At 36.6% G+C, this 14,833-nt stretch overlaps 1 protein-coding gene across 1 annotated transcript in view; it reads right to left on the reverse strand.

Moving 5' to 3' along the window:
* The window catches only part of LOC139725552 (phosphatidylinositol 3,4,5-trisphosphate 5-phosphatase 1-like), a 94,110-nt gene that overhangs the window by 23,077 nt on the left and 56,200 nt on the right, over positions 1-14,833 (reverse strand). Inside the window, exons 5-8 of the mRNA XM_071636643.1 lie at positions 6,098-6,191; positions 5,239-5,319; positions 1,128-1,367; positions 62-200 (exon numbers count right to left, since the gene is read on the reverse strand). Of these exons, the coding sequence (XP_071492744.1) occupies positions 62-200; positions 1,128-1,367; positions 5,239-5,319; positions 6,098-6,191 (554 nt within the window). The remainder of the gene's footprint in view (positions 1-61; positions 201-1,127; positions 1,368-5,238; positions 5,320-6,097; positions 6,192-14,833) is intronic.

Below are 14,833 nucleotides of genomic sequence, written 5' to 3' on the forward strand. Positions count from 1 at the left end.
AGTAATTAAGTGAAATGAAATGAACTATTCAAAATGAAATTCGGATGAAATGAATACTCACGTTTGTCATGTGTCAACATCTGGACCTCTTCGTTCATCTCCTTCCCAGTGATTTTCGCCACGACTAGCTGGCCTGTCGCCATGTCGACGGTCAGCTTGACCTTTGGATGGGTCAGCGCGGGGACATTCAGTACTTTGACCTGTAACAGAAGAAAGGTGGGGGGGGGGGAAATTGTCATGTTGACCTTGACTAGCTTGGTATTCTTGCAATAGTCATAAGATATAGGTCAGGGCCACATGCAAGACTGAAAATACCTCTTTTATAATTTTTTCAACACCATGGCTCTTTCACAAACAGAGGAGGGACATCAGTTTTACTAAATTTTGCCTCACTACCTTATTACTATTACTGTGAAACTTTCTGGCTATATTTCATGAGTTCTGGCATTATCTGTTTTATGTCATCTTTAATAAACACTACGATAATCTGATTCATTCTAACATCACATTGCTTCATGATTAAGGCAAGAATGCATCACACCATATGTCATTACTTCACAATGTTTTTAATTTCCTGAATTTCACAAGACGACTGGTATTTGCAAAATGAAGACTGTGCAAAAAACATTGCCTATAATAGGAAAAATATGATGTATTTCATCTCAAATGTGGGATATCACTGCTAACTAACAAGGTGGAGATGCTTGGAATTGCTGTATACCGGTAGGTATTAAAATAATCTCTTTCTTTAATAGGCATGATGATGAAGCTATGAATGAACGATAGAAAAATCATCACCCTGGTCAAGATAAAACAGTTGACAACTATTATGTGCTCTTTTGAAGGAGTACTTTATAATCTTTTTTCTATGTTTTTCATTTTTTTTTTCAGTGGCATTCCATTGTGCTTTTGTGAGCATCCCAAACCATTTCTATTAATTCATAGTACATTTTTACAAGCATAATTATATATATTTTTTCTTGACTTTGTTTGTCCGAAATGGCTGAACATAATATACGAAGTTTCAATTCAGATTCACCTCAAACTAATATAAGTATTGAGACAAAATCATTCCACCGATTAGTTCAATCATAATGCATCTTTCCTCCTCTTTCCTTTTCCCTCACCTCAAATGGTGTAGGAAGAATATTCCTTGTCGGAATCTCCCGGTGACTCCGAATGGCTGAGGTCATACTGTCTGGTGTGGCCATGTATGTCGCGGGTTCATCCTCATCGAAGTCGTCATCATCATCACCATTGATCTCCTCCGTACCACGGGAGTGGCCCTCGGACAGGGGCAAGCTGGGGGCGTGTGACGACCGGTTGTCCACTGCTGGTTTGTGGAGGTCACTCAGCGTGGCTTTGACCTGGGGCAGGAAAGGAAATGTCATGACATCTATCCGTAACTTAACCCTTTGAGAACGGGCTGATTTTGCTACAACATGCATTTCCCATAGACATCTGCCCGAGTATACTCGGGACTTGTCCTAAACGGGTCAAAGGGGTACTCCCCAGACCAGTCAAAATTTAGTCTAAAAAGAAGGAGTAAAATCTTTTCTAGCACAACAGTGAAAATTTGATGAAAATTGGATAGAAATGAGGGAATTTTATGAAAATGTGAAGCTTCCCTTGTTTTCTTCCCTTGTTTTCAGAAAAATAGTTCTTGAACTGTCAATATGAATAGGCAAATGATATGATGATGTCATTGCCTCACAACTTGTCTAAAGTGTGTACATAAAATCTAGAAATTTTAAGTTCAAATCCTAACATATCTTTCAGTGACTGACCATTACTTTGAAGTTATTCGGCATGGAGTTACATAATGGTTTACACTTTTATGGCAGAAAAAATTGATTTTCATCATTTTTTTTGTGCACAATCAATGGGAAATTGTGAGGTAATGAAATCATCAGCTCACTCATTTGCATATTCATATCAACTGTTTGAGAACTAATTTGCACGAGACATGAAAACTCGTCACATTGAGGACGAGTTAGGTGATACGCTTGTGGTCATCAGATGACAGTCATCTGTGATCGACAAAGAAAAGAATGTGATATAGGCACCTTGAAGTTATATTGAGCGTGCATGCGAAACCGTTTCTGTAACCACTCGGCCACGGGTCATCCACGGAAATGGTAAGACAAAAAAAAATAATGTATAGATATAACAGGGGGAAAGTCAATGCCCACTCAACTAACGTGGCCGTGTGAACATCTATTGCATTGCTAGACGGAAAAGCGGCCTTGTAACGACTGAGGTCGCTATGCCATTTCTGGCAACTTGGGAAAAAAATACGTCCCGCAGACATAAAACCTATAATCGGCTGGTTTTCATACCTTGCCTTTAATCACAATTTTCAGTGTAATGACGTCATCAAATTACAAAACGATGACATCGTCTTGAAAGACAATTGTTCAAAGTACAACACCTCAGTCGTCGTCATTACATACTATGATCGGTTTGACAAAGTCAACCTGCAAAATGTTGCTGCAGTCGAAGCAATGTGGTCTCCAACACACAAAAAGAGGGATATGGCGTGTGTGTGTGTCTGTGTGTGTGTATAGGTGCGTTTATATACGAACGTGATTTCTACATGGACGAATATAGAATACAAATTGAAGAAAAAAAAGTAAAATAAAAAAAATTGTTTCGAGATCTTGTGGGGTTCGAACCCGCAATCTCACGTCTCTGAGACGGCGCCTTTAACCACTCGGCCATACGTCTCGACGAGAAAATATGGGGAACGTAAACTTATGTATGTGAAAGATACATGTGAAATCGTTTTGTCTACATTCCATTTTCATTTTCAGTTTTGAACTGCAAAATTGTCAATCAGATGAGGAGATTTCAAAGAATAAAATGCATGATTACTGCAGCTTATTGTCTCAGCTACAACATACTAAAGTTTCAGAGGAAATGAAGCAAAATCAGCTGAGATAAAGGTGCTTAAACGTTGTTAAGTCAATGCATGGTTTAAAAAAAAATCACCTCCCATAGACAATACACGTAAACTTGTCCGATTTTGCGTCTTTACCTTTAATCACAATTTAAGGTATGATGACGTCATCAAATATCAAAAGCATGACATGGACTTAAAAGGCAAATGTTCAAAGTACAACATATCTGAATTTGGGATAATATTGAGCTTAAACAACAGAGATACGAGCAAATGAATGTCAGAAACAGTACCTTAACAAAATTAATTCCACTTTTTTGATTTCAGATGACGATATGATGACGTCATAATGTAATTATGGAAATAATGATACTTGAAACGTTATGTCCAATTTATATGCTTTTGTAATATGCAATAAAAACATAGGGTAACCTGACGTTTTAAAGAGCTATGGCGAAATAAACAAAGACATGTTTTTTCACTATATTTGCACATAGACGCGCAGGCGAAATTTGAACTTTGACGCAAGTGCATTCCTTTGTTATTTGTCAGAATCGATCAGAAATCAATGGATATTGTTACTCAAAGTATCAGGAATCCAAATCAGTCAAAAAAAGTGCATTTTCATGTTACTGACGCGCTGTGCGCGCGAAAACGCGCGGACGGACGCGCACGCGCAAAATCGTTTGAAACGCTTAAAATTGTCTGAAACTTCGAGATTTCCCATTGGAAAGTTGTTTTGAGCCTTTTAAAAGTTTGACGCGCGCTTACGTGTCCTAGATGACGTCCTAGGTAATTAGCATCAGAGAAAGAAAGATAGAGCGTGACCTGAACTTTATGTCCACAAAAAATGATACAGAAATGACCTTTAGTTATGAAGTTATGATCGATCATGTAACATGGTCCGAAAATCACAAAATGGCGCCTAGATGACGTCATAGAGACGTTAATGTCATGAAAACCTTATTGTGGCTAGATATTGTTATGAGACATGTTCCCTGAAAATGTCATGTTATTCCGTAATGTCATTCTTGAGATATTGATGACACAAAATTGTCCAGAAAGAAAGAAGAATAAAAAGAAATAAAGAGAGATTTTGACAATCACAATAGGTGATACGCTGATAGCGTATCACCTAAAAAATGAGAGAATCTTTAAAATTGCAAAACTTTGTTACAATTAATCTGATTTTGATCAAATTTTCACCGTTGTGCTTGGAACATTTTACTCTTTCTTCTCAGACTAATTTGAACCTGGCCTGCAATTCTGCCATATAAGGCATCAGCACAGGCGATATCTGCACAGTGATATAAGACAAAAGACGAACAGCAGATGTCAAATTTGTCTCCCTTTATCAGGGCCCCGTTTTATCAAAAGATAAAATCGATTTTAAATGTCCTTACCACACAGGTTGCCATAGACTTAGAGTTGAAATCAACTTTATAATCAATTTTAACTCTTCATAAAACAGGGCCCTGGACTTGTATCTTATAAAATGACGCAATCTGTAATATCAATGTAGATGTCCATGTAATGCTCTTCAGATTGCAAACAGATGGGGAGGGAAGGCACAGGGAGGAATGCAGGAGCTGAGATGGAATCTAGTTCAGGAGGAATTTCTGAGCAATACTGAGACATATTTTTAATGTTTTGTAGTAATTTCCTTCTGCATAAACTAACATATATAAATGCCTGGTATACAAGACATCAACTATTAATAAACTTACTGTGTTATAGAGCACGGTTATTTTCTTTTCACAGTTAGTGTTTTATGACCGTATCTTTTATCCTGTCCTAAGATTTACCTGAATCATCTGTACACCTTTGAACCGAGTTTTGTCACTGATTTTCTTTCTTTTTTAATCTGGAATTGAGTTGGAAATATAATTATTCATTAAAAAATCTATGACACCAATGACTCGACAAATGCGAAACAAAAGAAAATCTTTGTTTTATCAGTGGCTTCCACAAAGAAAGCCTCACTTTTGATCATCAGAAAACACATGGTATGATATTATCATTTTAATAGTAGTAAATTGTATGACAGTAAACCAATCTGTAAGACATGTATACAACACATATACTTCCACATCTGAAGCACCATTTGAGTTCCTTAGCTCTTAGCTTTATGAGAATTTTCACAAACTCAAAAGCACAGTAAAACTTTTCATGTTTCTCTCTAAAAGTATCCCTACAAAAATTGTCAGTGTTCTTTCACTATATTTTGACATTATTAGCTTCATGAAAGACACGTTTTTCTTCACAGAACTTTTCCTCTGCTGAACACAATGTTAGTCTCATTAAATGGTTGACCTTTAACCTTTACCGAAAAGACTAACCTTTGACTCCAAGCTCTTGACCTGTTTCTCACATTCCGCAAAGCGCTTGTAGAGATTTTCTGGGCTGCTCTCGTACTCCGGCTAGTGATAAAATGGGATCAACAAAATGGCCACATGATATGATATCAAGATTTTCAAACACAAATGTTTGTTTTCTAATCTTCCACAAAACACTACTTTATACTTAGTGGAAAGTGCGCATGCATCTATTACAACAGAAAATGCGAATGCATGTCAGTAACACTGAAACTATTATCATATTATTTACAAAGCATTTTACACTATCGAAAGGTATCACCTTCTAAAAGGTACCAACCACTCAAGTAAGTGTCATTAGATTTTGAATAATGGTGAGCTTTGAGGAGGATATGAGCCAAATACATTATGTTCTTTTATATCAAAAGTTTTGAAACGAATTGTGATTCTCACATAAAATAAATCTCTTCTAAATACTGTAAAACCAGAAATGTTTGCATGCATGAAACTTTTGCAAGGGGCGGATTCACGAAAGTGAAATGCATGTGAAAGTTTTTGCCCACTATACTTATAATTTTTTGATTGTCATCAATTTTGCAGTAAGTCTTAAGCTTACATGGCTGAATATATTGCCAGTGTGGTAAAAAGTATAACAACACTATGCATGCACCTCTACACCAATGAAAAAGAAGCTCATATTGATTTTTCATGGTATTTTGAGAAGAATCACAGTTTAGTTTCGATATGGACCTTATAGTGATTTGAGTAAACTTTCTTGGACAAGGATACGGCCACATGTGAATCATTTGCAGGTTATAGTAAATGTTCAGCTTACACAATAAACAAAACAAAAAATGGAGCAAATCTAATTGGGAACTCTTACCACTTCTTGCAGGGTGAATTTCTTGTTTGATGGGAGCTGTACGTCAAACAGACACTGCATTGCATCAAGCTGCAGCTGAAATATCCTCAGTTGCCTGGAGTGAATTTGAAAAAAAAAAAATAAACATAAACGACAAGATTTGATGAAAAACTGATATCATTTTGTTTTTAACCCTGTGTCAAGCAAAACGTAACACTGTGCGCATATACACAATCATATCTTTTGGTATACATCTATGTGTGTAATATGTTTTTACTCATTACAGCAAAGATAAAGATTGTTTGATATACTCATATCTTGTACCTGTGTAACTTTTCTTTCGAGCAGATGGTTTCAGCAACAAAGAAAAGGAAGAAAGAATTTGTCTTTCAATTGATATACGAATGCCAAAGAGGAAGTTCACTGCACCATCCAAGCACTGAAGGTTACTTGTGGTTTTTTTCAAAAGAGATTTTTCAGTGGGGCTTAGTGAAGTTCTGCAAATCTTCCCTCTGCTCCCCTTTCCTCCAACTTGGCACCCAGATGAATAGAGATTTACTCTGTGCGACCACTGGGGGCATACTTGAGGAGGCCGCCCGGACGTCGTCAAGATCACGATAAAATGAATCTGACAACATCATTGTCCTGCGTGAGCATTCTGACACCACGCAGTGGGTGTATAGTGCTGGGGTTTGCACGCCCCCCTCGGGAGGCAAGAACTGCGAGCGTTGCCACGGTAACGAGGTTGGGTAAATGTGAGGAGGAAATTGCACAGATGGAGAAGAGAGCCTCCAAGGTCAGATCGTGGCTTTCTTCATGCTATTCTCCCAAACTAATGTCATGACAGTAGATGTCTGTCATAGGCAACATTCATCCCAGCGTTTATGTCAAATGGAATGAAAAGGCAGGTATTGCAGATTTCCTACATTTCTCATAAAAACCATGATGCGAACTGACAGTAACAAATGTCACTCTATTATGGCCTAATTTTTCCAACCATCAGATACAGCAGTGCTAAGTCTGAGCCTTGTCTTTATTTACATACTGTATTTGTGCATGTAAATAATCAGTTATACAGCTAGGCTTTGTTATACTCACAATATATCTTACAAACAAACTACTGCACCTCTTAGGGGGAAATTCCATCATGTTGCTTTGTATAAAAATAGGAAAGTCAGAGACATAGATCAGTGAAAATATGAGAAAAAAGTAATCAGACACACAAAACAAGCTATGAAGTGAAAAAGTTTAGAGTTTAAGACAAATTGGCAATTCAGTGTGATGTACACATATTAAGCAGCTCTCCATTCAATATGTACACAAAAACTCACCAATTTCCATTTTTGCCCCCTCCCCCCCCCCCAAAAAAAAAAAAATTGTTTTGAAACCTGTTCTTGGTTGGTATGTACAATTTGTAGTGAGAATAAAGTATGTTTTTGTATGTCCTCCTCAGCATTTAAGTTCTGTTTATGCAAAAATATTTGAGAAAAATGGAAATTGGTACATTTTTTGTACAAACTGAATGCAGAACTGCTCAATACCTACCGGTACTTGTACATTATACATGTCAACTATTCATACCCTCCAAACTTTTGTAGTTCATAACTCTTTCTTTATGTCTGATGTTTTTTCTCCCATATTTTCATTGATCTACTTCCCTAATTTTTCTGTTTTCATATTCAAAACAACATAATATTTGGATGGGATTTCCCTTTCAAGACATTTGATTATCACAATGCTTCCATGGTTTTTTGGGTTTTTTTTTTTTTTTTTGAGTTGCTTGGTCCTACATATGCCTGGTGTGTTATTAAAGATGAAGGTATGACCAAAAAAAAAGGAAAAAATTGCTGTTAAATATAACTGTTCACTGCCTTTAAAAAAATGATAAAAATCTACAAATGGCCACAATTAATTAACTCAAGATTTCCAGCAAGCAGCTATCTTAGAAAATCTGTTACGAAATTCATTTGAAAGGATAGTAATATTTGTTCATAGAAGATATTTGATCAAATATAATTTGATACTGACAGAGTAATCTCAAATTCTTTTCTAAATCTGAGTGTTGTTTCATCTGTTTGAATATGATTATACAAAGCTTGGTCAGCAAATCTGTGACAATCTATCATCATACCAATTCAGCAGAAAGACTAACATTTTCTTTTCTTTTTTTAAACTTTCATTTGGAAGGAAAACAAGTACTTGGATACAGATAAATTGTTATCAGGCATCTCCTACTTTCTTCACACTCTATCAACACGTAAGAAATCCATACCTACCTCAAGAAAAGATCCCTAATTGTACTTTCATTTTCTTTGCACAGAAATATCTCACTTTGTTTCCGTTCTGTGGACAGCATTATGAGAATACACAGAGAGTAAAGACAGACATCTACCAACCCTTAACCCGTTGAGGACAAGTCCCGAGTATACTCGGGCAAATGTCTATGGAAAATGCGTGTTGTATCAAAATCAGCCCGTCCTCAATGGGTTAACTTGTACATTTGTACAAAACTACACTGGATTACAGTACACCTTGGCATCAGACAAATTAACATTTCCCATGTTTAACATGAACAACAACTTCTCAGTTTCAAGAACGAAACTGTCCAATATTTTCTACCTCACATCCCATGTTCCACATGAACAAATTAATGACATCCTCAAAAATCAGAGCATCCTCATGCTTTACATACTCGTCATGACAGAGGAGACAGATATAGATATTACACAATGCCCGAATCAATTACATCACTTCGAAAAATCTCTGAAATTGTAGGCCGCCCCATTTGTACTGATGACGACAATTTCCTACAAGACCTGACTGTGTAAGGAGAGCCACCGCAATAGTCTACGCAGGCAATTTAATCATCACCCGTCATGTCATCAACCAAAAACAACAATTAAAGGACCCATCATGTTTCGAGAATGAAATGTATCTTGAAAGATACAACTGCCCACCCCTAAAATCTTTTGGAACAATATCACGCAGAGAAACTATTCAGAAGTTGCACGAATGGACCGGCATATATGGTAATATATGAAGAAAATTGTATGAATGTCTCAGTAGTATTGAATATATACATGTTTGTTCATAAGAACTATAATGTACTCCCTCTGAAAACCAAGCTTTTTCCATAAAAGTTTTTCTTTTTCCTTAATGTCTAATCACTGCTGTCACATGATATTGATAAGGATCTTCATTTATTTCATTGGAAGAGGAAAAATTTGCTTTTGCAATAACTTCAGGATTTTGCCTAAAGCTTTTACATTTATCTAGATTCTCTGTGAGGCCTTGCCCGCTACGTCGTTTATTGATTTTCAACAAATTTGCTGATATATCCCCAGACAGACATTGTTACATGGAAAATTACCTTCCTCTATGCAGTCTCACAATTTTAATTATGTCTGGAAAAAACAAAAAGCCAGATCGATAAACTCCTTTTTTTTCTGATTCATTTGCCCTGATAAGAGGAAGGAAGCAACACCTGCAAGTCTGGTAACAATGAATTATCACTTCCTAATGCAACATCGAACATACCAAACTTCAGCCTTCATATCAAACCACCAAATTTCTACATAAAGGTCATACTACCAGTCCCTGTTTCACACTAGCAAAACTTTGAGCTTTAGAAAAGACGACAAAGTCAACAGAAGTATGTGCACAATTTAATGTATGATGTTATTGTTTCTGCTTTATTTTAAAAAAGTAGAATAAATAAAATGAAAAAATATGAAAATGAGGCTAAACGTGATATACAGTTGTAGATGGGGGGGGGGGGATGTCAAATTACAACATTCCTGTGTGGGTCATATTGATTATTACTTGTACATGCTTCACACAGACAAATTTTTGAGCTACAATAATGAACACAGAGTTATGGTAGCATTTGTATAGTCAAAAGACATATTTTGTTGTTATTCATACTTTAAAAAAGAGATAACATGAGAAAATAAGGAGATGAAAATGGGGCATAGTGTGAAAATGGGAAAAGGGGGGGGGGGGGGAAGGGATAGAGAAGAATAGAGAATCAACAGGTACAAGCATATAAATGTGTCAAGAGATGATGAGGTGACTGTTTGGTTTCTCCAAACCACAAATGTCAGACCAGTAACAGGTGAACGAGGGGTCACCTTAACACCCTGGCTGGTTTCCTTTCTACACACTGACTCATCCAAACACCCCCCTGAGCTCTGATAGACTGGGGGATTCATCGCCACTTTGCAGCAATTGTTTGAGGGCTCCTCCTCAATAAATGGCCATCGGTTTGAGGTACACACATGTGATATTTTGAAGGCTCTCCTACACATGTGTGCATCAATTGAGGGCCCCGGTGCAGGATTGCGACAAACGTGATTGCGACAAACGTGATCGCGACATACATACTCACAAACGCAACTCTCGAAACGTAACTGGCCGGTGGCCAAGTCGAGTATGCCTTTCTTGCTCGCTCGTACTCATTCGTAACCTTGTAATTATCAGGGTCAATATGCACCACTGTTCAGTATGTATGCACTCCATTTATGCTACATTCCCAAATAAGGGCATAAAGGGCACAGATAAAGGGAATCTGCTAAAATGTGAACACTCCAAAGAAACACTGATACATTCATAACCCCACATGACTTGCTTTACAGTACATCATGTAGAGAGGTACCTACCTTGTAAAAGGAACCTGTCTGTTCAAGCGTAGAGAGACACATTTCAAGCTGATCTAGTCAATTTTTATGAATCTTGATTCCAAATTTGAATTGCATTTTTCAAAACAGACATATATCTAATTTTGCTTGGTGGATCCAAGAATGGAGATGTTTAAAAAAAAAAAGTTTAGGTTGATTCTGAGTACAATATTGCAATCTGAAGGGTTTTACTTCTCAATCGTGCTAGTGGACAAGAATAACAATGTCCAATTATTTTTTTTTTCTTAATATTGATTTCAAACATACCGACAGAAACTTCCAAAATGCTTTTCTTTTCCTTTGGTAAATTTTTCCCAATTTCCACCAAAATTAGTGAGAAAGATGGGATTTGGGAAAACAGTAACATTTCAAACATTTTAGCTGATGACATTCTGACGTTTAGTGCAGGAAATAAATGAAATAATTCTGTTGCAGTGTTTGAGTGTGAATCAATGGGAGGGGGGTAACAAAGAGAATTCACAAAGATTTAAAAAAAAAATTGAAGTCATGATGCTTTTCTAATGATAATGATTTTATTTGAACCTCTGCTGGAGTCATGACAAAAACATGGTCATTTTACCTTCGATCCAAACAGATAGATAAATAAATATTAAAAGGAATAGTTTTGAGCTATAGTGTGGATCACTCACATCAAGACGTACAAATACCTTCAGAGCTCAATCTTTCCATGAGTTAAAATACCCGTCAAATGCAAATGGCAGACTTCAATCCTTACCTGATTGTATCTGCTTGAGGAAATTGGGCATGAGAAGCTGATATTGACAAGTCTTTTGTTAGCAGTCATGCATACATGGGTTCTCAGTCCAATCTTTGATTAATCAGTCTTCCTGAAACAGCTAAACATATCACAATCACTGTTTCATTATACTGATCTCTCCGACGGAAGACACCATCGCTATCAGGAGATTATAAGAAACACTCCTCCATGCTGCCTTCTTGCTGGCTTAGCACAATACACCTGAAATCCATGATTTGACATAGCACTCCTCGGCTCAGATGAATCCTCACATTCATCAGTGAATAATCCATGAACCTCGAAGCCAAGCAACACAAGGAATGGCAGTGTAAGGTTGAGATGCTACCGTTAGCTCCTCTCAACCAAGAACATCACTGTAAAAAGTTATCACATCTCTGTGTGGGCAGCTCCATGATTTTAATAAATTTTTCTCTGGCATCCCTGCAAAAAGGAAATGAAATAAAATATTCCTGGCACTTCTAAATACTTCACATGCAGTGAACCCAATGCTGCCCGAGAACATGACACGTCAACTCATCAATTCATTATCAAAATTCTTCTGAACAGCATCACAAATTCACATCGTGAAGCTATGGCTCACAGCATTAGTACCCACAGACAACCAACTGGAGGGATACCTGGCGAAAAAGTGCACTCTAAGGAACAAGGAAATTTCACGGCACATGAGCACGAGGAAAACCTCAACCTGTGTTCCATGATGTCCTTTCAGACTAGAGTCAGTAACAAAAGCCTCTCTAAAAACTTCCTCATGATGTAATCCAATCTGGGATGCTTTTAGAAAAAGACAATACAACATGAAATCCTGGTTAGTAGCAAAAGGACTAGGCAGAATTTAATCTGAACCATGTTCCCAAGCACTATTACCTCATCAGAAAGGAACATCCATCTCCAACAAAACCATCCTCATTTTGTTCATTCATGATAACTGGCATTAGAATGCGTTGGGTTTGAAATTCCTCTCTTCCTTTAATTACAGTAGCTAATGTCAAAGTCTCTTTAAGGAGACCTGTGGATGATTTTCAGACTTTTACATTTAAACAACAATAAATTAGTCATAGTAATGAGTACAGAGTTTCAGAATTTATAGTGATTGGGATGAGGAATAAGAATGTTTTCAAAGTTTATATCAAATTGCAATGAACAAGGATGTTGATATGGCAGCCTTGCCATAAGAATGCATGAGTTGGGGCTCAAGGAAGCAGAACAAAAAAAAAAAAGAGGGCACGCACAGATTGTACGTACATAGGGGAACTTGTTAAGCAAGCAGTATTGTAATGGAATTACACTGCTACATTTCTGATTCAAATAAGTGAGGCTAATACAATGTCATCAACATTGTTCAGTGTGATTTGTTTACAATTTTTCACAGTATTGGTTTCTCTGCTCAAGGACCAAAATAAATTCCACAAATTAATCTATACATGGAGTTGTCGATTTATGTACATGTACATGATGTGAAATTATGAAAATCATCTGGAATGCCCCTTTAACTCTTTGCTCACTTTCTTGTTTCAGGTCATCTATTATGATATGCTGTTGACATTATGTGCAAATAGGTTTGCTACAGACTGGTAATGAAACAGCTTAAAGGGATCGTATAGTTTTGGTTGAGACCTAATTTCAGGTTTCTAACACTTTTTGGTGAGATAATGAGAAACCTCCTATGAAATATGAAAGAGCATGTAATTCTATGAGGAATTCAACGTTAATTTGATGAAAATTGATTTTGAAATGGCTGAGATATGTCAAAAAAAGAGCGATTCTAATAAAGTGTGGGACGGACCCACACTTTATTACGATCGCTTTGTTTTACTTTGTTTTTTGGATGTTTCAGTAATTCTAAACCCGATTTTCATCAAATAAACTTTGAATTCCTCTTAAAATGGTATGTTCTGTACTACATCATAAGTGTTTTTTTGGTATCTCGCAAAAATTTAAAAGCCCAATTCTCATCTGCACCAATACTGTTAAACATCCCTTTAATTCCCTTTATCTTGATTGGAGTCGATCATTACTGATGAGAGGCACACTTCAATGCACATATTTGCTGACTGTTGCTATTCCTGGTTTTCAAAAGTACTGTAAAACGAGGAATGTTCTCGTGCATTTTAATTTCGCGAATTTTGTGAGCGGCAACATTCACGAAATTAAAATGCACACAAAAGTTCTTGCCTACAAAATATGCATTGGATGCCAGTGGCAAGTCACGAAATTTCATGCTGCAAGAAAGGCTGTTGGCTCCAATTAATTCGCAAAATTTTCATGCCGCGAATATATCGTGTTTTACAGTACCCGTCAGGCAGCAAAAGAACATCTATTTGATTGGACCACCCATAAATTCCCCAAGCCACAGGTGTACCGGTACCAAGTCTTTGAAACCAATGTTGATATTTGGTTGATTGATATTCAAGATACAGATCTGGAATTGACAGTTATGTCATCCCCACACACCTATGTATTCAAGAATATGAAATGACATTTCATCTGGTATAGGGTATATCTTCTTAAAGGACAAGTTCACCTTCATAAACATAAGGATTGAGAAAATGCAACAATATTAGTAGAACACATCAGTGAAAGTTTGAGGAAAATTGCACAATCGATGGAAAAGTTATGAATTTTTTAAATTTTTGTGTTGGAACCGCTGGATGAGGAGACTACTACAGCTTGTGAGTCATATGCGTACAACAGTATAAAGAAAATGTAACAGAAAATTCAACATATTTTCACTTTTTTGGCATAATAAAAGTGCACTTGACTTGCCTCTTTCTAAAGGCAGGGGGAATAATATTACCCATAACATTTGTCGGTAACGAGTCAGGGGAATGTGTACTTTTCTCAAAAGATGGAATTTTGTGAAATTCTCTTTATATTTTCCTTATATTGTTGTACGCATGTGACATCTAAGTTATTCATACACTGCAGTAGTCTTCTCATCCAGCGGGTACTGCACAAAAACTTCAAAAATTCATAACTTTTGAACGGATTGTCTGATTTTCCTCAAACTTTCAATGATGTGTTCTACTAATATTGCTATACATTCTCTCAATCCTTATGTTTATGAAGGTGAACTTGTCCTTTAAGGCTCATATTGAAATAAGATAAGGAACTTTTAATATAGCCATTTGTCTTGAGGTTGCCTCATTTAAAAGAATAATTGCTTTATTAACAGCCACATGGAATGACTTATATTGTACAAATCAACGATGGAAAGAAACATATCTTTTTACTAAGTACTAAAGTATTCAAACCATTATGCTTTCATATAATGCCAGAATGTAGTAAATTGCAGACAGCAACATA

Source organism: Diadema antillarum, unplaced genomic scaffold (genome assembly GCF_040938485.1).
Source record: "Diadema antillarum isolate AM-2024a unplaced genomic scaffold, OU_Dant_1.0 seq00000049_RagTag, whole genome shotgun sequence".
In the NCBI taxonomy this organism is placed as follows: domain Eukaryota; kingdom Metazoa; phylum Echinodermata; class Echinoidea; order Diadematoida; family Diadematidae; genus Diadema; species Diadema antillarum.